General features: G+C 50.4%; 8 protein-coding genes across 8 annotated transcripts; 5 read left to right on the top strand and 3 right to left on the bottom strand.

Annotated features, from left to right (window-relative positions):
• Positions 1 to 1,104: 1,104 nt before the first annotated feature.
• Positions 1,105 to 2,413, bottom strand: LAESUDRAFT_728876 (NAD(P)-binding protein; the record flags this gene model as incomplete). Its single annotated transcript, XM_040909532.1, has 5 exons — positions 1,105 to 1,536; positions 1,590 to 1,722; positions 1,804 to 1,907; positions 1,969 to 2,246; positions 2,314 to 2,413. The coding sequence occupies 5 exons, from the start codon at positions 2,411 to 2,413 to the stop codon at positions 1,279 to 1,281; spliced, it is 873 nt and encodes a 290-aa protein (XP_040761343.1). The 3' UTR covers positions 1,105 to 1,278.
• An 898-nt stretch (positions 2,414 to 3,311) lies between these two features.
• LAESUDRAFT_744499 (proline-specific peptidase) lies at positions 3,312 to 4,512 on the top strand. The gene is made up of 3 exons (XM_040911316.1): positions 3,312 to 3,408; positions 3,467 to 4,157; positions 4,220 to 4,512. Exons 2-3 carry the CDS (start codon positions 3,496 to 3,498, stop codon positions 4,449 to 4,451), a joined length of 894 nt encoding a protein of 297 aa, XP_040761342.1. The 5' UTR covers positions 3,312 to 3,408; positions 3,467 to 3,495; the 3' UTR covers positions 4,452 to 4,512.
• Positions 4,513 to 5,455: 943 nt separating this feature from the next.
• On the top strand, positions 5,456 to 7,525 carry LAESUDRAFT_814485 (globin-like protein). Its single transcript, XM_040914587.1, has 2 exons — positions 5,456 to 6,549; positions 6,604 to 7,525. The coding sequence occupies exons 1-2, from the start codon at positions 5,884 to 5,886 to the stop codon at positions 7,186 to 7,188; spliced, it is 1,251 nt and encodes a 416-aa protein (XP_040761341.1). The 5' UTR covers positions 5,456 to 5,883; the 3' UTR covers positions 7,189 to 7,525.
• Positions 7,526 to 7,949: 424 nt separating this feature from the next.
• On the bottom strand, positions 7,950 to 8,778 carry LAESUDRAFT_610962 (uncharacterized protein; the record flags this gene model as incomplete). Its single annotated transcript, XM_040903161.1, has 3 exons — positions 7,950 to 8,109; positions 8,164 to 8,202; positions 8,258 to 8,778. Coding segments are annotated over 3 exons (720 nt in total), but the record flags the coding sequence as incomplete, so codon positions are not given.
• Positions 8,779 to 11,059: 2,281 nt separating this feature from the next.
• Positions 11,060 to 15,259, top strand: LAESUDRAFT_814483 (RNI-like protein; the record flags this gene model as incomplete). The annotated part of the gene is made up of 12 exons (XM_040914586.1): positions 11,060 to 11,509; positions 11,646 to 11,789; positions 11,841 to 11,960; positions 12,010 to 12,166; positions 12,219 to 12,847; positions 12,905 to 13,018; positions 13,072 to 13,140; positions 13,196 to 13,452; positions 13,517 to 14,302; positions 14,357 to 14,465; positions 14,513 to 14,861; positions 14,911 to 15,259. 11 exons carry the CDS (start codon positions 11,060 to 11,062, stop codon positions 14,840 to 14,842), a joined length of 3,165 nt encoding a protein of 1,054 aa, XP_040761339.1. The 3' UTR covers positions 14,843 to 14,861; positions 14,911 to 15,259.
• A 781-nt stretch (positions 15,260 to 16,040) lies between these two features.
• Positions 16,041 to 16,696, top strand: LAESUDRAFT_659266 (peroxiredoxin Q; the record flags this gene model as incomplete). The annotated part of the gene is made up of 4 exons (XM_040904799.1): positions 16,041 to 16,215; positions 16,268 to 16,389; positions 16,444 to 16,598; positions 16,651 to 16,696. 4 exons carry the CDS (start codon positions 16,041 to 16,043, stop codon positions 16,694 to 16,696), a joined length of 498 nt encoding a protein of 165 aa, XP_040761338.1.
• A 216-nt stretch (positions 16,697 to 16,912) lies between these two features.
• LAESUDRAFT_327993 (uncharacterized protein) lies at positions 16,913 to 17,770 on the top strand. The gene is made up of 2 exons (XM_040902035.1): positions 16,913 to 17,170; positions 17,218 to 17,770. Exons 1-2 carry the CDS (start codon positions 17,006 to 17,008, stop codon positions 17,545 to 17,547), a joined length of 495 nt encoding a protein of 164 aa, XP_040761337.1. The 5' UTR covers positions 16,913 to 17,005; the 3' UTR covers positions 17,548 to 17,770.
• Positions 17,771 to 20,004: 2,234 nt separating this feature from the next.
• LAESUDRAFT_659273 (terpenoid synthase) lies at positions 20,005 to 21,322 on the bottom strand (the record flags this gene model as incomplete). The annotated part of the gene is made up of 5 exons (XM_040904800.1): positions 20,005 to 20,136; positions 20,210 to 20,386; positions 20,448 to 20,906; positions 20,956 to 21,028; positions 21,117 to 21,322. The coding sequence occupies 5 exons, from the start codon at positions 21,320 to 21,322 to the stop codon at positions 20,005 to 20,007; spliced, it is 1,047 nt and encodes a 348-aa protein (XP_040761336.1).
• Positions 21,323 to 22,034: the final 712 nt, after the last annotated feature.

The raw sequence follows: 22,034 nt of genomic DNA, 5'->3' as shown, positions 1-22,034 counted from the left end.
GGTTGGCATCGTGATCTCGTACACCTTGAGCAGTATGTTCCACATGTCTCGATGCAATCAGATGCTCACAGGTCGCTTTCCTTATAGTCACGTTCACCTTCTGTATGTCGTTAATGGCATCGCATTGATATGTCGGGACATTAACTGTCATGCAGCTCAACTTGTCTTCACATACGCTCAGAATGAACAGAACTTCAACTGCGTTGAACGTATTCTTCATTACGCTGATTTACCATCGGAAGGAAATGCCACCACTCCGGAGAAGGGACTGTAGATGGATGGAAAACGAGTGGAAGGGAGGGCAGATGCTAGAGTCAAAGGGCTTCAGATCCTTGATGATAGAAGGACTCTATTAGTATGTACCTAGAGTCAACTACGGTACATCAGTACATAAGCTACTTTCATGCGGGACAGTATGAGTACTCACAGGGCTTCAGATCCTTGATGATAGAAGGACTGAAGCCCGCAGAACGAGCGAAGCGGGTGAAAAGTCTTACGGGCGCTAATGCCCGATAAGTATGTAAAAGGAGATACTGACGATAAGTAGGAATATAAGTCAATACTTTTTTTGGCTAGGCTTGATATTCCAACAGGGACATGTCGAACTCAAAGACGTAGAGCTAGCATATCGCCCTGGCCTGCCGGTAGTTCTCAAATGCGTCAGCTTCACAGTAAATACAGGTCAGAAAATTGGCTGCCGTGCTACTGATACAGCGTATAACTAAAGAACAGTTCTTAGGGCGGTATTGTTCGGAGAACAGGGGCAGGCGAGTATTTACAACCGTGGATGCAAATGTTCCATTGACACCCACGGCAAGAGCTCTCTCGTGCAGGCGTACGACTTCAAAATGGAGTTGGTTGCCTTTGTTAAAACTTAATGCATGGCGGAAATGTGAAGGTCCAAAGCGGCAAGATTGAGAGTCGCATTGCTTCTTCAATACAATGCACGCTTCCACGGCACACTCAGGCAGAACTTGTAGGCATTTTTAATACCTGCAATGTTCAGACTCTGGCAAGTGACGGTCGCTATAGAGTTCCCGCAGTAGCCGTCCAGACTCTGAGTTATTGCAATATTCCAGAAAGCATGCCTACTGCCCAGAGGCGATCAACGCCTATTGACATCTGTTCGATGTTTAATGACGGTCGACCGTTGGAAAGATGGCGGGCAGCTGCACGTTCTATTACTCTGTTCTTGCACTTTGCTCGGCTCTCTCCAACATCTCTCACTGGCATGCCATAGGTATGTTCTCCAGTGACTCACAATCACTACTCTCTGGACTATACAGATGCGGGCCTCTTCTGACTATAGAACTCTTTGACAAACTCCTCCAATGAAGTCGGATGGATGTCGGGATATAATTCGTGAGCATCGAGATACCCGAGCGCCTTCGCATTCTCCAGCGAATCCTCGCCCAAGATGTGGATGCTGATCATGTATTCCGATGCCGCCTGCAACACGCGTGCCTCCGGGTTGCCAGTTCGCTTGTATTCCTCCTTTCCTTGTGCAGCGCGCTGCGAAAGCTCTTCGTAGGTCAGCTAAAAATGAGAAATAAATCGCGTGTCTCGCTGATAGAAAGGGAGAGACACACGTAGGTCCATTTATCCTTCGACGCATCACCGTCTGGAGAATACTTCTCCATGAGCCTCTTCACGTCTAGAAGCGTGACCTCGTCCTCCCATACAATGACACTCTGGTTGAGTGTCCGCTCATCGGCGATGATCCTTGCAACGTACGGACCGATGTGGGTCACATCTGTAACGAGCATTTTCTTGTCACCTTTGCCGATTATCTTTTAGTTGAACGAGCTAAGCAACGACGATGGAAGAGTGAGCGGCATCCACCACCCGATGTCGATGAAGGTGTAGCCGAGCCCGAGTTGCTTGATGTAATCATGGATCTCAAGTTTCTAGGCAAGGTCGCATTAGCACGCTGGCAATCCGCTGAAGGGGTCTGCTGACAAGACATACCGTGTCGTTCAGCTCCCGCACGCCATGTTTGCCTGGGGTGGCAAAGTCGCAAGGGACGACCCGCTTTACTCCGACCTCCTTCGCAGCGGCCAAGAGTGGCTTCTGGTCAAGTATAGCAAAAGCGATCACAGAGCTGATGAGAATGTCCACGCCAGAGAGCGCATCTTTCAACTTCTCGATGCTATCTGAACGAAAGTCCCCTGTGCGGACTTCTGCCCCTTTGGCGCGGAGGTTCTCGATGGCGCGCTTGGAAAGCGAGGACGGTCGTGTCAAGGTCGCTACCCTCCGACATTCGAAAGTCCTGTTCAGCAAAATGACATCGCGTGATTTTGCGAGCATGACAACATACAAAGTCTTTGCCGTTTACTAGGAGGGCTTCCGTGATATGCTTTCCGGTGTTGCCAGTTCCACCGACTACGAGCACTCGGAGAGGCTTCGGGGCCATGTCTTCACGAGGAGTGTGCCGAGCAATGTCTTTCTTGCTCTTCACTTTCCGCGACGGCTCTGGTGTATATTCTACCCTGGCAACTCCGGTATCGGGAATTACTCAGCTGCTCACGGTGCGCATTCTCGGCTTTCCCATTCTCTCTTAGGTCATGCTCCTGTGACGTCTCGGGCCTCGGGCCGCATGACACACGGAATATTAGCCACGAAAGAGCGGGAGGTGAGGAATGGGCACTATTGCATCGAGATGCGTCTGATGTGGCCCAAGGCAAGATGTTTGTTTGGCCGTGTTAGAATCCAAGGGCGATAGCCTCGACGCCCAATCCCCGTGGCGTGTGAAGGCTCTTCGTTGCATTTTCTCTCTGGTACTATCTACTGGTATCATGATTGTTCGTACCGGTTTGCGCGCGTCAAGCTATTAGCTTTAAGGAGTTCTCATATTGCATATTGAAAGGTATCTACCTACCATGTCATTCGTTCGCTTGGGTACCAGATAGCAATATTCTTTACAAGAGGACAAGCGTGTCAACGGTGGTGTTCAAACTGAGTGCTGATGCTTGCAGCGAAGATCTCCAGATCAGCATTGCACGTCAGCACGTGTGACCATGATTTTGTTGAGATGAAAAGCATGCAGTCGACGTTTCCACTTCACGCGACTGATTGATGCGAAGGCATGAGAAAGTGTATTACTGCTGATAGCAGCTGCCATCCATGTTCCTCGACGAAATTTCCAGCTTACAGCTCGCAAACGTTCTGGTGCAAGCAGTGTGACATAAGTATCTACTGATTCTTGCCAAATATAGCGCAAGGAGAGGCTGTTTGAATAGGCAGCAGCAACTCAGCCTCGAAGACCGCGTTTTGATCCCAGAGCTGGGTTTTATTGACTCTGAATTGATCATCGAGAAGACGCCGTAATCTCCACTTAAACATTAAGGGGTATACTGTATTCCAAAGGGCTCTCAGGCTTCTTCAACGCATTCCAGTGCTTGCTCACAGGTACGTATAACGTCCTGCAGCCTCGGAAGAGAGGTGCTAAGATTGCAGGCCCTGACAGCTGCTTTCTCTGCGCCCACGTGTGAGAAGATGGCAGCCGTCCGGTCTACTTATCAAGAAGGACTTATACCCTTCAAAGTCGAAGGCGACACGCATCATACGTGGTATAGGCTGTTCGGAGACCTCTCAAACAGAACGCGTGCTCCGCTCGTTGTTCTGCACGGCGGGCCCGGCCTCCCACACGACTACCTCATCCCCATCGCCGACCTCTTCAAAATTGACGGAATTCCGGTGATCTTCTACGACCAACTTGGGACTGGGCGCTCCACTCACCTCCCCTACAAGCCCAATTCGTTCTGGACCTTCGACCTCTTCCTCGATGAGCTGACCAACCTTCTCAACTTCCTGGGCGTTCAGGACGGCTTCGACCTCCTTGGCCATTCGTGGGGCGGCATGTTAGCGGCGGAGTTCGTCATCCGCCGCCGGCCGTCCGGCCTCAGACATCTCGTATTGAGCAATTCGTCTCCGTCGAAGAAGCTCACGCGGAAGTCGCATGCCATGTTGCATGCTGAATTTTCAAAGGTGGAGCGCGAGGCGTGGCTCGCTGGTCCTGCCCACCCGTTGTTCATGCAGGCGTCCACGCACTACTTCTCATTACATGGGTGCCTGGTGCAACCACTTCCGGAGGAGTTCAGATACTCACTAGCGCAGGGCGTGGCGCCCACAGGGGATACCACTGTGTTCGATGCAATGTCAGTGCTCCGTGTACGATTCAAAAAGCCCAACTTGCATACTGAAGCGGAGTGCACTGCAGGAACCAAGGGGAGCTCAAGAATTGGTCCATTATTGACAAGCTGCATACTATCCGGGTGCAAACTCTAGTCATCAATGGACGCGCGGACTATTTCCAGGACTTTGTGTGCGCGCCATTTTTCACTGAAATTCCGCGCGTGAAATGGGTCACCTTCGAAGCGTCCAGTCATAGTCCTTTCTGGGAGGAGCGCGAGCGATACATGCATATCATCGGAAACTCCTTGGCCCTATGAATGCCGTTATGTGTACAATCCCGTGCAGATAACTGTAGTTTCAGACAATTTCAACTACGTCATTCGATGGATTGCGTGCTAACTCCGATTTCAGCCGTTCAAGCGCGGGCGTTGACCTACCATTAGGACCGCTGTGCGTAAATATCTGCATCTGGGAAACGGAGGGCGAAGAGCATCTCCGACGTCGTGAACGTTGTCATGGATGATGCCCGCTCCGGCGACACGCCAAATGACGACTTCGGCAGTAATGCGCTAGTGGCATGATATGTCCCGCTGTCGTTGGCACGTTCAAACCATTCACCTCGACTTGCACAAGAAGCGAAACGAATATGCTAGGCGCGCTGGTCTGGGCTCTGTACAGGATCATAAACATGAGGCTGACAATCCCGTATGGGAACGCCGGTTCAACGATCATCGACGCGATGTTCAGGTATGAGAAGCCATGTTCGTCTTTCATAACGGGTTGCAACCTGTCGATGTCGCGAAAAAAGTCGAGCGACAAGCATGAGCATGCCAGAGAATGGACGATTGGTATGGTGCCACCAGCAAGATCATCTGCGGATCGGGTCCAGAAACTTGAATGGGGTCTCGCCACTTCGATCACGGCAGATACTTGGGGTTTTTCTCGCACAGCGCTCGGATTCGTGTGAAGAAAGGAATGATCATAATTTAGCGATGCAGGAGTGCCAGGCTCGGCCTTGAGCCGGCTGTCTGGTTCAAAGCCGCAACCCAGGCCTTAGGCGAAGGCTCCTGGCGTCCGTCAATTATCATTGCCAGTGAGTTCATTCGCTTAGCGCACCTTCATGGTGCTAACTTAATCTGAATAGCTCCGAATCGTTGTTGAAGCATCGATGATGCACTGCGACAAGCTGGATGTCTCGATTGCATCTCAGACATATAGAGATGGATTTGCATCTCCTCGTCAGGAATACAGCCCGGTGCGTGTGCTTATCCGCAATCTGGACTTGCGGAAAAGAAGGCGGAGCTTGTCTTCGTACGGATGGGCAGCTTGGAAACGGGTCCACGATGGACCGTCACATGGATGACAAATTGCAGATGCATCCGCACGGGAGACATCATACGAGTTTTTCATTACGGTCAAAAAGCAGTTCGTGCCAACATGTGAACTTCCGTTTTGTTCCGCGTTTTCTGCACTCCATCAAAGCGCGACCCGCTTCGCAGTCCAGCTCAGCTCTCGCCCGTGAACCTTTGAACGCTTAAACCTTGGACTTTTCTCTTAGAACGTTTCATGTCACTGTGACGAGGATCGGCTACGTGCTTGACCAACGTATGCGCACACTATTGCCGGCTCGCCGATGGTACTTAAGGAGAGTTCGGGATCGCCTCGACTACATTACGAACCCAGTTCTTTTCCTGGTCATACCGCGTGCTTTTCTCGTATCCTCGACGACAATATTCGCAACGATACACTATGTCTCTCACTCCAGAGCAGGTCCAGATCATCAAATCGACAGTGCCCATCCTCGTCGAGCATGGCACTACCATTACGACTAGATTCTACCAGAACATGATCAACGCGCACCCGGAGCTGAAGAACGTATTCAACAACGCTCACCAGATCAGTGGGGATCAGCCCCGCGCTCTGGCTCACGCGCTGTTTGCCTACGCTTCCAACATCGACAATCTCGGTGCGCTCGGCCCAACAGTCGAGCTCATCTGCAACAAGCATGCATCTTTCTACATTCGCCCCGAGCAATACGACATCGTGGGCACGTACCTCCTCGCAGAGATGAAGAATTTTCTTGGTGATGCCTTTACGCCCGCCATCCATGACGCTTGGGCAGCCGCCTACTGGCAGCTCGCAAAGCTGATGATCAACCGGGAGGCGCAGCTGCACAAGTCCGCGGACGGCTGGACAGACTGGAGGCCGTTCAGGATTCAGCGGAAAGTGCGCGAGAGCGACGAGATCACGTCGTTCTACCTTGTACCGGTCGATGGCGGTAAACTTCCGAAATTCTTGCCGGGGCAGTATATCTCGGTGCACGTGGAGGTACCGGACCTGAAGGCCTTGCAGGCGAGGCAATATTCGCTGAGCGATGCGCCTGGCAAGGATTACTACAGAATCAGCGTTAAGCGGGTACGTACCATTTATTCTTGCGCTTGATGTACTCCCTCTGACACGATCACCCAGGAATCCGGCGTCGACGTGACCAACCCTGCCTCCGCAGCCCACCCCGGCTACGTTTCCAACATCCTGCACGAAAATAAGCAGGAAGGCGACGTCATCGATATCTCTCATCCCTACGGTGACTTCTACTTTGACCCCGCCGCAGGACCTGCAGACGCTCCCGTCGTTCTCATCTCTGCCGGCGTCGGCCTTACCAGTCTTATCTCCATCCTCAGTACGCTCACTGAGCAGCACACATTGCGCCCGATCTCGTGGATTCACGCTGCGCGCACGCAGAAGGTCCGCGCCTTCGTAGATCATATATCGGACATCGTTCGTGAACACAGCAATGTTCACACGGTGTTCTACACCGTGAAGCCCGCGCCGGAAGACGTGCACGGTGTGCATTACCACCACGTTGGCGACATGGATTTGGGAAAGCTTGATCGAGAGAAGGACCTGTTTGTCAGCGACAAGAGGACACAGTACTTCGTCTGCGGCCCTGTGTCGTTCATGGTCGATATGGAGAGAGTTCTGAAGGGATATGGCATCGAGGAGGGTAGGGTTCACGTAGAACTCTACGGGACAGGAGGCGTACCCAAGGCATGAGCGAACATCATGATCATCGGGCTAACCGTCAAGCAGTATCTGTAATGTATTTGTGCATACCGGCCATTGCGTTTTCATTGGAATTCACGAACTCCCCTCTCATTGCATCTGGGTGTCGTTGACACGAATCACCGTAAAATCGTGATGCCTACCGTTCGCCAAAAAAATAAACACTGGCCAATGCGCTCTCCGAGGGGTTAACGGCGGGATCCGCAGAGCTTCAGGACATTCGTAACTGCTCCTCCCGTGTCTATAGATGTGATTTAGCTATTCTACTGGTCAAGCGTCCGACCTTACCCGTGGATATATATCATCGGCACCTTGCCGTTATCTTTCCATCCAATCCGTTTCCAATCGGATAGCGTCACCGGCTTCACTGTTTAAAGGACGTAAGTCCTCGACCTTTGGAGCACGCAGAGGGCGCATCCGAGTTCCGAACCGAGAGCGAGGCAACGACTTGATATGTCCTCCGTCCTCTCTGGTCTTGCAATCGGGAAGCTAAATAGATTAGTTTCTAATTCATCTTGGCCAACGAGATTTTCCAATCATCTACCATGTTCGTCTTATCTAGGATAACCTGAATGCGTGAAGGAGTCAACGTGACTCACCAATGTGGATATCGGGGTGAGGCCAGGAGACAAATGGAGGAGAATGCAAAGACATGGAGAGACAAAGGAGAATGAATATCTATAGCGCGAGACCGATGTGGGCCTTCGTAGCTAGTAGCTCGAGCCGTCTTGTCTATATTAGCGGTATTGTCTCATCATCGCTTTCTGCATCTCTTTGTCTAGACCCATGCGCCCGCGCCAGTGTATCCCACCGATTGGAGGAGCATTCAGAGAAACAGTAGTATGAGATTGATGCTTCTCGAGGATCTCATCTAGGACTGTCGAAACGTCGAACTCCTGCAGAGTTCCCAACCTGTCGACCATTCCAAATTAACTGATTTTAGTGAAGTGAACCCTTGCGACTAACCAATCACCGTAAGGGAATACCAAGAGGTTGGCCGCAAATCTGTCGCCAGCACGAGCTTGAGGAGAATTATCGCAAGGATGAGTTTCGATCTCACTTATGCTGGCCGACATGGCCGACTTCGCCTACCAAGACTTGCTTTGCGGACATTTCACGTTTCTGCACTTCTTGTCGTAGAGCGTGCGCGACTTCTCCGCCCGTGTCGCCACATCTGCAATCGCGCTGTGCGTGCGTGCACACGTAGAGGTGCAATTGTGTATCTCGGGAAATCAGTGCATACTTTGACTCTACTGCTTCGACATGCAACCGGAGATTCTGTTCGACAGCATCTATGTTCGCCATGGATACTTCTGGAACGTCCAGCCGGTGGCCGAGAATGGAGAACGCAGTAGCGCGATACATCTCAAGGCCATCCGTAAAATGCTCGCCCATGCCAGAGTAGTCAGGATGGACAGCCTGATCTGGAGACCAGGAAAAATTGACGAGAGCGCCCCATTTCATTGTCCTCCGTGTCAGTTCGCGGAAGAGTGGCGACTTAAATTTGGCAGGGTACTCGGGAGGAGGACGGTGGGTGTGGAGAAGAATGTATCCCCGGTGAGGTGCGACAGTCCCTGAAATTTGGAAACTGACGGACGTGCTCGAGAATGCTCTCAGAAAGCCTCCGGTGGGGTCGCGAAGAGCGGTGGCTGTACGGACGTTCCAAAGCGATCGAGTGACCATGCACATGGTGTGTAGAGCTCTGTTGATCGCAAGGTGTCTGTTGACAGATTCTAGCACAAATTGTCGCCTCAACCTTTGCTATTAAAGCTATTGATCAATGGACAGGATAAAGGAAGATACTCGCAACTTGAATGATGCCAAGGATGCTCACCTAGTAGCGAAGATTCGGTTTTCAGCAACGTTATCTCATAAACTTGAGGGCCGTTGTCAATTGGTATCTCGACTGTGCGCGGGGAAGAAATGGCTTAGCTGGGGGATGGCTCTGCGCGATTCTGCTTTGATTCTTCGAAATATAGACACTCGGATTGGTTCTGGGTGGCCGCGCGGTCCTCCGGCATTGCGCGGAAACTGCCGGACATCTGTATTTGGAAGGTCCTGTGGTTTGCTTGAGACGACTCCCACACGAAATAGTCGAGAAAGCCTGACTGAAACAATTAATGATAATCCCTTGTAAGTGTAACATTCGCAGTAAAAGAGAATATTTGTATCACCTTTAGTAATTGAGGGGCAGAGAATGCGAGATTGGTCACGCGCAGGCGCATTGGCTGACCGGCTCACATCTTACAGCGTATGATACAATAAATATATATGTTCGCCGTGTCTTCAAATACTGCATTGCAAAGACATTATAGATGAGTAATGAAGAGCCATCAACATCGGACATTTTGAGCAAACGACTACATGTTGGGAATTGAGTACGCGGGAATCTTTAGTAATAAAGAAACAGCTGAGAAGCTGGAAAGATGACATAACTTAATGTGAAGAATGTGATCATCTTGTGCTAATATTCAAGGGCCATATACCGGAACAATGCAATGCAACAGCCTCAATAGCATCAGCTTGAGCTAATCTACCTCACTGCCGTCTTCCGAGAGAACCTTTTGTTCCACCCGCATCTAGACCATCGAAGATTCTGTCCATCTCCTCTGCACTGCCGGAGGCACGAATAATCTTGCAGATAGAGGCGCGAAGTGACGAGTAGACTCCATCAGGCTATGCGAAAAAAGATCGCCATCCGAGGAGCGCAAGAAATCTAAGTGCAAGTCGATAAATGAGTCGACTTGCCAATGCTTTCCCGGAGTTGTAGTGATCACACAAGGCTGATGTACGAAGGCTTCCAGTGTAGGCATATTCTTCGGAGAGTAGAGAATATTTCCCTTCATACAATCCAGAGTATGATCGCAGAATGATTCAACGGCAGTCCAAATTGTTGTCTTACCTGGCGGTCTATCACATTGACAGAGTATAAGCGACTTTGAAAACAGAAATTAAGACATTGCCACACACTATGTGAGCGCCATCCTGCACGAACTCATTCTGACTGAAGGGAATGATGTGGCTGCATCGGCCCCCACACTCGAGCGTCCGACATGGTGGCAACCACTTCGACTGCAAACTTCAGGTTCATTTTCCCGCTTATGAAGCATTTGTGCCTGTCGCGCACCAGGATCCGTATGAGCCAAGTACAACCACGGCGTTTGCACGCGAATATAACCAAGTGCACATACCTGCGCCTACACTGTACTGAGATGCTTCGCAGGTTCAGGCATCACAGGCGGATCAAAGATTTCACGAAAGTAATATTTGCGGACAGCTGGTGTTTTGGCTCCGGCAACCAGAACTACCGCATGGCATACTCAGATCCCAGCCGTGTTGCACAAAAAAAAACAGGGAGAACGCCGACGGCACAGTCATGCGGCAGTGCTCCGCTGGATCATCAATTTGTTCCGAGCCAGCATGTCTTACTGCCTGCGCAAACTTGATCTGACCTTCCAGAGACGGTTACGTCCAAGATGGCGGCCTCGTACAGATTCTTATTTCTCGTCGAAGCGGAAGCTCGGAAGAGAGCGGAAGATTCTTCGATTTGACTTAATCAGAGAGAAATGAGAACGCTCCCGTGCCAGAAGGAAAAGCCCCGAAATAAGTAACAAGGATCATCCGTATGAGCCATGGGGATTTGAGGGCCTATTCGGTCTAAAAACTGAGAGTCAGGACTTGGCATGTCCGTAGTATAAGTGCAAGCAGGTGCCACCATCATGCACGCGCCAATCATGATGTTCCGAGTCGAGATTTCTGGTCACGTGTGCAGGCAGAGAGCGATCGCGGTGCAAAGTGTTGGCAAGTTTAATATCTGCAACCCACTACCCTCTTCCTCGTGCTGTGGGGAGATGCTGCAGAGATGCTTGCTTCATCGCCTTCGTCGTCTGCTGTGACTATTCCTATCCCGGGAAAGTCGATATTGAAACGTCCGCCACCTCCACAGCAGTCGTTCTTCTCCCTTGCACGACTCACGAAGCTCTTGCCGAACCAAGTTCAACAGCAAGCCGATGCTGCTCAGGATGAGGTGGCAACCCTCAAGAGAGCACATTTCATTCTTCCGGAGATGACTACTGTGTATCCGATATCTGCTGCAAATCCACCGTGCACACCCACCATCAAGGAGGAGAAGCGGACGATTGAGGAACGTGAGGCAGAACGGAGACGTCGCATTGTGCGGGGCAATTCGTCTGCGTCGGATGTCAACTCTGGGGAGGATTGGTGGAGCATGGACAAGGTTGAGTCGTTCTACAGAGAGTGCTGTGATGGACGAGAGGAAATACATGATCCAGCAGTGTCTGCCGCATTCAAGGTGTGTACTGCGTTCAACATATGAGACATCCTGCGATCGGGTTCAACCAAGCACCGTCCCTTCCTAAGATTGATATTCCTCCGAGTCACTCCCGTGCTGCCTCGTCTATCCCAAGCTGACTGGTCGCGATGGTTAGCGTGTGGCCAGCACTCATCCCCGTGCTGTAGATCTGTCCGGCGTGCAACTCACCACGGGCTCCGCCTCCGTGCTTTCCGATGTCTTCACGATTGAGTGGGGACTGCGCCAGTTGACTCTCAAGGAGTGCAACCTGGATGACCACGTAGGTCTCGCAAACTCTCATGCAACGGTCTGCTGAGAGTCTGATGGCCAGATTTTGAAACCAATATTGCACGCGCTCCTCATTCCCGACAGCCTCACGTTCCTTTCGGTCGCATCGAACCGACGTGTGAAGGCCCCCGCTCTTCGGCTAATCGGTGCGTACATGGCGCAGGTATGTGAAGATCCACGCGAGTGGAGTGAATGCCAACTCATAGCAGCAGACGAAGAGTCTTCAATTCCTCGATCTGTCACAGAACAACCTCGATAAGAAGTCAATCGAGTACATCGCGATGGCGTTGCCTGAAGCACCGAAATCTGGCCTTGTGTCGCTTCGTCTGGACGACTGCTCGCTGAAACCTGCTGCCTTGGACGCGCTTGGTATGTTGTTCATTATTACTGTATCGACCGGCAAGGTTTGAGTCGCGTCTAGCTAACAGCGTGCGGAAATCTTCTCTGCGCAATATTTCTCTGCGGTTGAATCGCATTAGTGCCACGGGTGCGGTAGCTATCGCACTAATGATCAAAGACTACCCTGACCGCTTCCCAACAACAAACGGGAGCGCGAGCCCTACATCATCATCAACAGCCAGTCCTACATCGAGCGTTGCTGGCGTGTCTCCACCAATGACGCCTATCACGCCCACGATGAGTCCCCTCTCTAGCAGCAATGGCACAATCACCCCTCCGCCGCCTCCACGTGCCGGGCCCCTCCCTCCGCCTCCACGACATCCGTCGACCATCCCGCATACGACTTACGTCGCTTATGTCCCTCGTGCGAAGCGGAATGCGGCTGGGACTACCGCTGTTGCCAGCGTGAACCCGTTGTCTTCGACCGGACAGCAGATTCCGCTTATCACATCCTCTGCACAGGGTGGCGTGACTACGCGGCATCCGGTGCCGTCCTCGCCAGCGCCCACCAGCGCGGGGCATAACCACAATTCCTTGCAACAATACAACCATGGGCCGAGCGCAGCTTTGCTGGACAAGGTGCGCGCACTGGATAACCTACCACGGCTAGGTGCGCTGCGGACTTTGGATTTGAAGGGAAATGATATCCGCGTCAGTGCAGTTCAGTGCGCGTGCCGAGTCGTGATCTGATGTTTGGATGTCTTACAGAGCGGTATAACGTATATTGCGCAAGTACTCAAGCGCAATCGTACGTTAAAGGTTTTGAACTTGAGCGAGAACAAGCTGGACGTTCAAGGTCTGATTGCCGTGGCAGAGGCATTGGTATGTCATCTGGCCTTAGGACTTTCACCATGGCCTGATCATTGTTTGTGCAGAAATATAACTCTTGCTTGGAAACGTTGGACCTGAGCAAGAATCCTTGCTGTGGGCCGGCCTTGGAAGGGGTGAGTTGCCGGCTCAAGATGCTATCCATAGTGTTTTTACGAAGGAGCGCTTCAGATCCAGTCGTTGCGAACGGCGTTCACGCTGAATGATGCACTCAAGAGGTTGTTCCTTTCATCCACAGGGTTGACCTCTGCTGGTGCGATTGCATTAGCCGAATTCTTGCCCGAGTCAACATCCCTGCTCCATCTCGACCTCACCTTGAACAATCTTGATCTTGCTGGTGTGATGGCTCTCAGCTCAGGATTGAAGGCGAACCACACCATGCGGTGTCTGGATCTCAACATTCCTCCAGGAGATGAGGAGATGGCTCGGTAAGTGTCCAGAATCGTATTTAAGAAGTTCCTTATAGCTGAACGGATTTGACATCGATGTTAGCATGTGCCGCGAGATTCTCAATACCTGCGTACGTAACACAGAAGAGGCTGAGAAGAATGCACATCCTGCCCACACGGAGAATGGCAGTGGACGTGGGCAAGGCAAGGGTATATGGGGCATGATTGAGGAGAGTGAGCTAGCGAAGACGTTCCGGCAGGACGACCAGAAAAAGGTTGATAGCGTTACTACCAATTCGCCTGTTCCGTCCGAACCACCAACTGACTTTCCTCCCGCGGCAAAACAGACAGAGGCAGACGTCATCATTCAGGCTCGTGCATGTAAGAGCCAAATGGAGGACTTGCTCGCGCGCTCGCCATCATCGTCTTCTGCACCTGCGTCTCCAGTTACGGACGTAGTCGCTGACCTGGCGGAAAGCGTGAAGGAAGTCCAGAAGTCGTTGATGGCTCTGATCGAGACTTCCACGGAGCCTGAACGACTACAAGACCTGCTTACGCTGAACGACGATCTCACTGCGCTGCTGGTCCGTTGCGCGCCAGTGAGACAGGCTCTGTCGTTGCGCGGCCTAGGCATTCGCATTGGCCAAGCTAACGGGTCCGCTCGAACATCGTCACCAGTGAACGGACGTGCAGCGAATGACGAGAAGGGCAAGGGGGAGCCTGTCACGCCTCGGATCGACAAGGGCAAGGGCAGGGCAGAGCCTGAGCCGGAAGAGCCAGAGAAGGTGCTCAGCCCCACGTTCCTGATTACTGAATCGGACGACGAGGATGGCGATGGTCAAGAAGCATCAATGCCGCCCGCCGAGGGTCTGGTATCTCCCACTGAGATGTACGTCAGTCCACACTGTTTCGAACGCCTCTGCTAATCTAACGAGTGCTTTAGGTCACGTAGCTGGATGGAAGAAGAGGGTGAGGTGTTCCGCAAGGGCACCGTTCTTCTTGGACCGGAAGAGATGGAAGGCGAGTACGATGGCGAGGAGCTACGTAGAGAAGTAAGTGCAGAAGATGATTCAGTTGGCCACTACTCACCGGTAATTAGCTATTGGAGGCGATGGTTGAACGCCCACCGCCGAGAGCGGTCCTGGATGACTTCGGCGCCGAGCTTGATCCTGATCACCCTTCACCCACGTCACCTTCGACATCCTCACAGGAGAAGAAGCCGCTGCCTCGACCATATATACGGCGTTCGCGCTCGTCGTCCAACAGTGACTCGCCTCAGGCTGTGTCTTCTAACCACAAGTCACCGGATGGATCCGCCGTGTTAGGAGTGACTAGTCCGACTTCGCCGACGTCACCTTCCGTGCAGTTCAAGGCCTTCCTCAGTCGCAGAACCTCGTCCGCGTCATCAAATTCCAAGGACGCTGAGTGAGGCGTTGTAATAACGAATGGTCAGTGCGCTCGTTTCGTCCGGCATCCCCAACTGAGTCTTTCCTTCAGTCTTTGGAAATCGCCGATGAGACATCTGCACGCTCACAACTCTACTTTGTTGATATCCCCGCATTTTTCGGCTTTCAACGTTGTGCATTCTGACCATGGACATACCCTTTTGGTGTCTTCCTGCTTTGATTAATGAAGGCACCGTCGTTTTAGATATAATGCCCACTCGACATTCCTTTACACGCTTGTTCCTTGGTCAGACGCGCTGTAGAAACTTTAATTGTAGATATCTTACAGTCATGTTATTGTTGATGAAACAGATATGCTATGGATCCGACTGGGGCTTTCAGTTACATAAAGCTATGTGTATGTGAGCGCCTGTGGCCACGTTCGATAGTACGATCTCGCCTTCAGCATACTCCTGAGTTGCCGCAACGTCCAGGGCTCCAGTCGCGATGTGCAGCACGGTGGTTTCAAAGAAGAGCACGGCACTGATACGGTATTATTTTGAACACATGCACTAACGAATAATAATTGTTGAAACAAGTGAAATAATTCCAAAATGTGTACGACTTTAAAACGGTGTTGCCCTTTGGACTATGATTATCACCATTGCGTCCAATATGGTTCCGACGGAAACATGGGCTCATACCCGCGGGGGTCGGCAGTTGCTTGAGCTGAGATAACTTAGCCTGTTGAATTGGGATGTCGTTATTACGTGTAATGCGCAGCGCCAACCTCGCGCAAAGTCTGGCTCGTGAACTGCCGTCGTTACTCCCAACATCATGGCACCTCGCGCACCTAAAAATCTTTCTGAGCCCTCTGAGCCCACGAGGAAATCCTCCAGATTGGCTTCACAGCCTAAGCTAGAGGATGGGGACGTAGCGAAGAAAGCTGCGCCCAAGGCCTCAAAAAAGAGAACTGCCGATGCTGATGCAGACGAGAAGAGTCCTGCTGTGAAGAAGGTATAATTCTTTATTACATGTTTCAACGGTATATCAGATACAGCATACCAATGCCATGCATGTGCTGGACGGATCGCGAATCGCGAGCCTCAACTAGCTTTTTCGGCATGACTGTCATACGCGGTACTGACACGAGTTGCGCAGAGTAAGGCTGAAGAAGCGGCTGACGGAACCCCGGATACCAAAGAGTCTAACAAAGGTATTCACTGTAATGTGCATGTTTTCATGGCAACGGTCAGTCAAAGAGTATTCGCAGAGGCCGAGAAGCTCGCTACTATCGATATTGGGGACTCCCTGCCATCCGTTACTCTCAAGAATGAGAAAGGCGAAGATGTCGACGTATCCACGTTGGTTGCTGAAAAGGGAGTCGTCTTGTTCCTTGTTCCCAAAGCCGATACTCGTGAGTGCTCCGCGAGGATTGTCCTGCTAGAGTCCCAGCCGACGTTTCGAAGCCGGATGTACCAACCAGGCTTGCGGGTTCCGCGATATTTACCCGGACTTCGCCTCACACAACTTCGATGTATATTGCTTGAGTGCAGATAGTCCAGCGGCCCAGACGAAATGGCAGGCGAAGGTATGCCGAACAATTGTTTTCTCGAGTCGAACCTCCCTGCTCACCTAATTATAGAAGAATCTACCTTACGCTTTGCTCTCTGACCCAAAGCGAGCGCTCATTACTGCCTTGAAAGCCAATGAAGGCGGGAAGACCAAGCGCAGCCACTTCATTTTCGAGAAGGGAGGAAAGTTGGTCGACAAGAAGATTCCGGTCAAGCCCGCTGATAGGTGAGTGTCATCGCGATATCGATCCGCCGGAATCCTTAAATATGCTTCTCAGTCCTAAATTGGCTCTGGAATTCGTCGAAAAGTTGAATGCTGCGTAGGATGCTAACTTGGCTTGCAAGATACCTCGGTTTCCCTTTCAACATTCTCCATCTGGTCCAGCTGATACCACTGCATGACAGTGCTGTGATTCTCATGCCTTGACTTGTGTGCCTGATGCTCATTGCTGTTGTTCTGTGGCGGCTTTCTAGGCTTCTTGGTTCTGTTGATTTTCTGAACTTGTAATGCTATCTGTTGTTCAGCCTATACCAATGCTCTATAGCTCACATGATTGCCCTCGATCTGCAACTCGTCAATCTGCTTGGCTTCATCGCGAGACGTCAATCAAGTTCGCTTAACCAAGCGTATGGATGAGACGCGTAGAACTAATCACATTATGCTACGCCAACAGGTCGCATTGTACCTGGTCACGTAGCTGGATGGAAGAAGAGGGTGAGGTGTTCCGCAAGGGCACCGTTCTTCTTGGACCGGAAGAGATGGAAGGCGAGTACGATGGCGAGGAGCTACGTAGAGAAGTAAGTGCAGAAGATGATTCAGTTGGCCACTACTCACCGGTAATTAGCTATTGGAGGCGATGGTTGAACGCCCACCGCCGAGAGCGGTCCTTGATGACTTCGGCGCCGAGCTTGATCCTGATCATGCTTCACCCATGTCACCTTCGACATCCCCACAGGAGAAGAAGCCGCTGCCTCGACTATATATACGGCGTTCGCGCTCGTCGTCCAACAGTGACTCGCCTCAGGCTATGTCTTCTACCGACAAGTCACCGGATGGATCCGCCGCGTTAGGAGTGACTAGTCCGACTTCGCCGACGTCACCTTCCGTGCAGTTCAAGGCCTTCCTCAGTCGCAGAACCTCGTCCGCGTCATCAAATTCCAAGGACGCTGAGTGAGGCGTTGTAATAACAATGGTCAGTGCGCTCGTTTCGTCCGGCATCCCCAACTGAGTCTTTCCTTCAGTCTTTGGAAATCGCCGATGAGACATCTGCACGCTCACAACTCTACTTTGTTGATATCCCCGCATTTTTCGGCTTTCAACGTTGTGCATTCTGACCATGGACATACGCTTTTGGTGTCTTCCTGCTTTGATTAAGGAAGGCACCGTCATTTTAGATATAACGCCCACTCGACATTCCTTTACACGCTTGTTCCAAATGACCAATTTGGCTATTTCAGTACGCCGGTCACGTGAACACGTGATGCAGTTGTTGCAGATTACATAACTTTTATTACATAACTCATGCAACTCACCACCGTCGCCCTCAAAGTTCCGCCCTAGGACTTGTTCATCACGACATTTACTTCATTTTTTGGGGTATTCACCATACTTTTCTCAGATATGATGTTCGTCACTGAATGTGATTCATCACCGTATTCGTTCTGCTACAATGTGTTGCACCGCAGACATGAAGCAATTTGCGCATGTGGCAAATGCTTAGCAAATGTCGACAGGTTTTTTGCCTTTGTGATCTCAATTTGCTACAGTTCCTTCCCACATTCCATATTAAGTATTTGCATAATAATATGTTAGAGGTAGAAATTTAAAATCATATATTTTAAGAAATGACACCATTTTCAAACTCACCAAATACATTTAGAATTTGAGCGCTGTTGAATGTAATCATACATTTTGAATTTCAAACTATGACATGTATAAAATATCCAGTAGCAGATGAAGGTGTAATTACAGTGAATGACTTTCATTCTAGTAATCTTGGCTAGAATGACTTCAGTAGGGAAGTAGAATGTAGGCATAATCACACCTTCATCTGCTACTGGATATTTTATACATGTCATAGTTTGAAATTTAAAAATGTATGATTACATTCAACAGCACTCAAATTCTAAATGTATTTGGTGAGTTTGAAAATGGTGTCAATTCTTAAATATATGATATTAAATTTCTGCCTCCAACATGTTATATGCAAATACTTAATACGGAATGTGGGAAGGAACCATAGCAAATTGAGATCACAAAGGCAAAAAACCTGTCGACATTTGCTAAGCATTTGCCACATGCACAAATTGCTTCATGTCTGCGGTGTTGCGTGTTGTTGCATCACTGTTGTATCTCTGGCTGCTGTGGACAGGCTTGCACACCTATACATTTGTCGGCATCGTCGATTGTGATACAGGCATGCCTTTTGTTGATACTGACCATGTACTTGTCAATCTCCTATTTGTTTTGATCCACTCTGTCACTCTGAGTGCTCTCAGTCCTTACAATGCTCTACCTATTGCCCGTCAAACACACCTCCTCACTTATTCGTCCACCACCGTTGGTCTTGATCCACTAGCTGTCCTCCCATCTTGTCAGCACCCCACTCGGACCACATACTTTTACATGGCTTCGATCCGAAGTTCAAACAAGCCATCCAATGCACCTGGAACTCCGACGTCCCTGCTCATGCCTGCGGTTCATACTCTAGATTCACCTTCAGCAATCCGAATTCATCATATCGCAGATGCTAACAAGACTTACCCTGTGGTAGACTGTGTGCGGTGACTGAATAAGGACCAGTTGTCTGGATGAGTTCTCGAGATGAAATGGAGAAAGCCTTCGACAGCTTAATGTAGTTGTACATCTATTGCGTACTCCCCCTGAATAAACTTTGCATTGCTGTCATTTGGAACCGGCGCTTGACGCCTCTTCACCCAAGTTCCTTGGTCAGATGCACTGTAGATACTTTAATTGTAGATATCTTACAGTCACGTTATTGTTGATGAAACAGATATGCTATGGATCCGACTGGGGCTTTCAGTTACATAAAGCTATGTGTATGTGAGCGCCTGTGGCCACGTTCAATAGTACGATCTCGCCTTCAACGCTGATTGCTGCCCAAGTCACTGGAATATCAGGTCCTCACGGACTCAAGTCACAGGGCTGTGAGATAGATGAGCTCACCCCCGGCTCTTGTTGACTGCTAACTCGGTCAGCCACACGTTCCAGGTCTGGACATGCCTCACGAATGTCATCTCAATACATGCTCCTGTATAAATGCTCTGCGTGATATACTCTGGCTACGGTCTGCTTAAATAAAGCTGAAACAGTGGATCTATCAAATACGCCCCACTCCGAAAGCTAAAACGACAAGTCCAAGATGGCTGTCGTAGAGAAACAAGAGCCCGAAGGTGCACATTGTATGAAATAAGAAGCCATCAAGTATGCACGACAGCGTACACCATGTATAACTAAACAATTACTCATCACATTACAGCAACATGACACGACAGTCCGGTGACTTATAGTATGTAGATACACACATATTGACTTTACAGAGATCACCGCGCAAGTGGAGCGCCACCTCGTTATAGTAATCTTTAGCGGTTATGCGAGACAACGAAGTCCATCATCGCCTCAAGGGCAGTCTTCGCTGGGCTTGCAGGCAGCGCGTCAATGGCCTTGCGTCTCTGCCTGCATAGAGGCATGCCAAGGAGCGAGTGCGCGATATTGCTCCACAAGTGCGTACAATCTCCAATGCCTACAAGTTTTGTCAATCGACGAACGAATCGCGAAACTGGACTATGACAGGGCTGAGAGATAGATGAGCTCACCGCCGAGATATCCCCCAGCTCTTGAAATCTACGAGCAAACAAGGGCAGCATTCGTGCATCTTCTTCCATAGCGAAGAATATAGGTGCTGTGATAAGCCCTAGGCGCAAGTCCGACGCGCCGGATGGCTTCCCAAGATCCTCTGAATGCCCTTCATAATCCAACGCATCGTCAATCAACTACATAGTAACGAGCACCATGGATGAGATTACATATGTTTGAATGAAGGTCGTGACTTACCTGAAAAGCCATACCTAATTCGTTACCGAAAGCAGCTGCGACATTCTGCCATGGATCTGATGTGGTGGATCCGCCTAAAATCACAGCACATTGCAGTGTGTGCGAGAATAGACTAGCTGTCTTCATGTACGTTTTCTGCAAATAATCGTCCCAATGTGCCTTGAGCGCGTCGTCCGTGTCATCCAAGGGAATGCTGGCGACGCTGCTGTAATTGCTCTGGAACGTGCTAGCGATAGAGAGGGCATCTTGAGCTTGAAGTAATTCACCCTCAACTAATGTACAAATCACTTTCGAGACAAGGTCCATGACGTCAGACGAGCCCAACATAGCACAGGCTGCCATAGCACGCCCGAGGAGGAAATCGCCGCTCAGTATAGTGCGTTTATTGCCGAATGATACAGGAGCAGATGGCACTCCACGGCGAACCGGAGATTCATCAATAACATCGTCATGTAGCAGCTGTGGGAGTTGTTAATAGAATGTAAATTTGCATGTAGAGAAAGCGTACAGATGCTACATGTATCATTTCAATAATCTCCGCAAGACGGACCTGGGAAGGTAAGACTCTCCCCAACAACGTGCTCTGACCATCTACGCACCATGTCAGTAATTGGCGATGCAATGATTGCCATGAGATGAAACGGACCGTATGGCAAGTTCTGTCCTGACAGTTGCCAGATGTCGGATTTGGACGGCCACTCAGAACCTAGACCATTGGTTGCTTGGGCCATAAGAAATATGAGAGAGGGCCTCAGTCGCTTGGATGGTTGTTTGATGTAATACTGCGCTATCTCAGCAAGGAATCGAACAGGTGTAATGACAGAGTTTAACAGCCCCTCCTCGAACTGGGAGATGTAGAGTGCCAGCAGTGTCATCGCAGGAGGCTGAGGTGCAGACTCTGGATGCGAAGTGATTCGACTTTGAAATAAATGACCATGTAGGTCCACGGCTTTGGTTTCTGTGATTTCGGTCAGCCTCGATGGCAACTGGAGCATGGTGGATAGTATTGCGCAGAGCCAGTTGCTTCACGCACTCTATTTATAAGGAGACGCGATTGCGCTCTTTTGCGGACAGAGTCCGACCAATCCAGACGTGACACCCAAGGTTGTGATTGGTGCCTGAATTGTGTGCAAAAGTAGTGTGAAAATCGTGAGATACACCCGTGCCTAGTTAGTCATGTTGACTGTGCAACCGCGACAGACTTGATACGACTCGTATGATATTTGTGATGCAAGAGCTCTCCCTAGAAACAGAAAAGGGTAGTGGGCCATGCCATGCTGCTGACTCCGCTGTCACGGTAACACCAGACAAGAGATCAAAAGACTAAAAAAGGGACAGTCACGTGGAACGTGCCGCCCTGATCCCCCTGATCCCAAAAGTATCCCCCTGATCCCTATGTGGCACAAGAGCCTGTTGACTTACTGGTCGACGTGGCAGACGCAGGAAGGGGTGAGAGATATATGAAGGAGCTGGTGAGCTCAGTAGGTGCTATAGGTAGTAGACGAGGAGAAACAATCTGAGGTTTCGTCCCCTACATGGCTGGTCTTATATACACATACAGCAGGCTATCTTACCTAAGCTACCTAT

The sequence above is a fragment of the Laetiporus sulphureus genome (assembly GCF_001632365.1).
Source record: "Laetiporus sulphureus 93-53 unplaced genomic scaffold LAESUscaffold_38, whole genome shotgun sequence".
Classification (NCBI taxonomy): domain Eukaryota; kingdom Fungi; phylum Basidiomycota; class Agaricomycetes; order Polyporales; family Laetiporaceae; genus Laetiporus; species Laetiporus sulphureus.
This window is presented reverse-complemented; position numbering and strand designations above follow the sequence as displayed.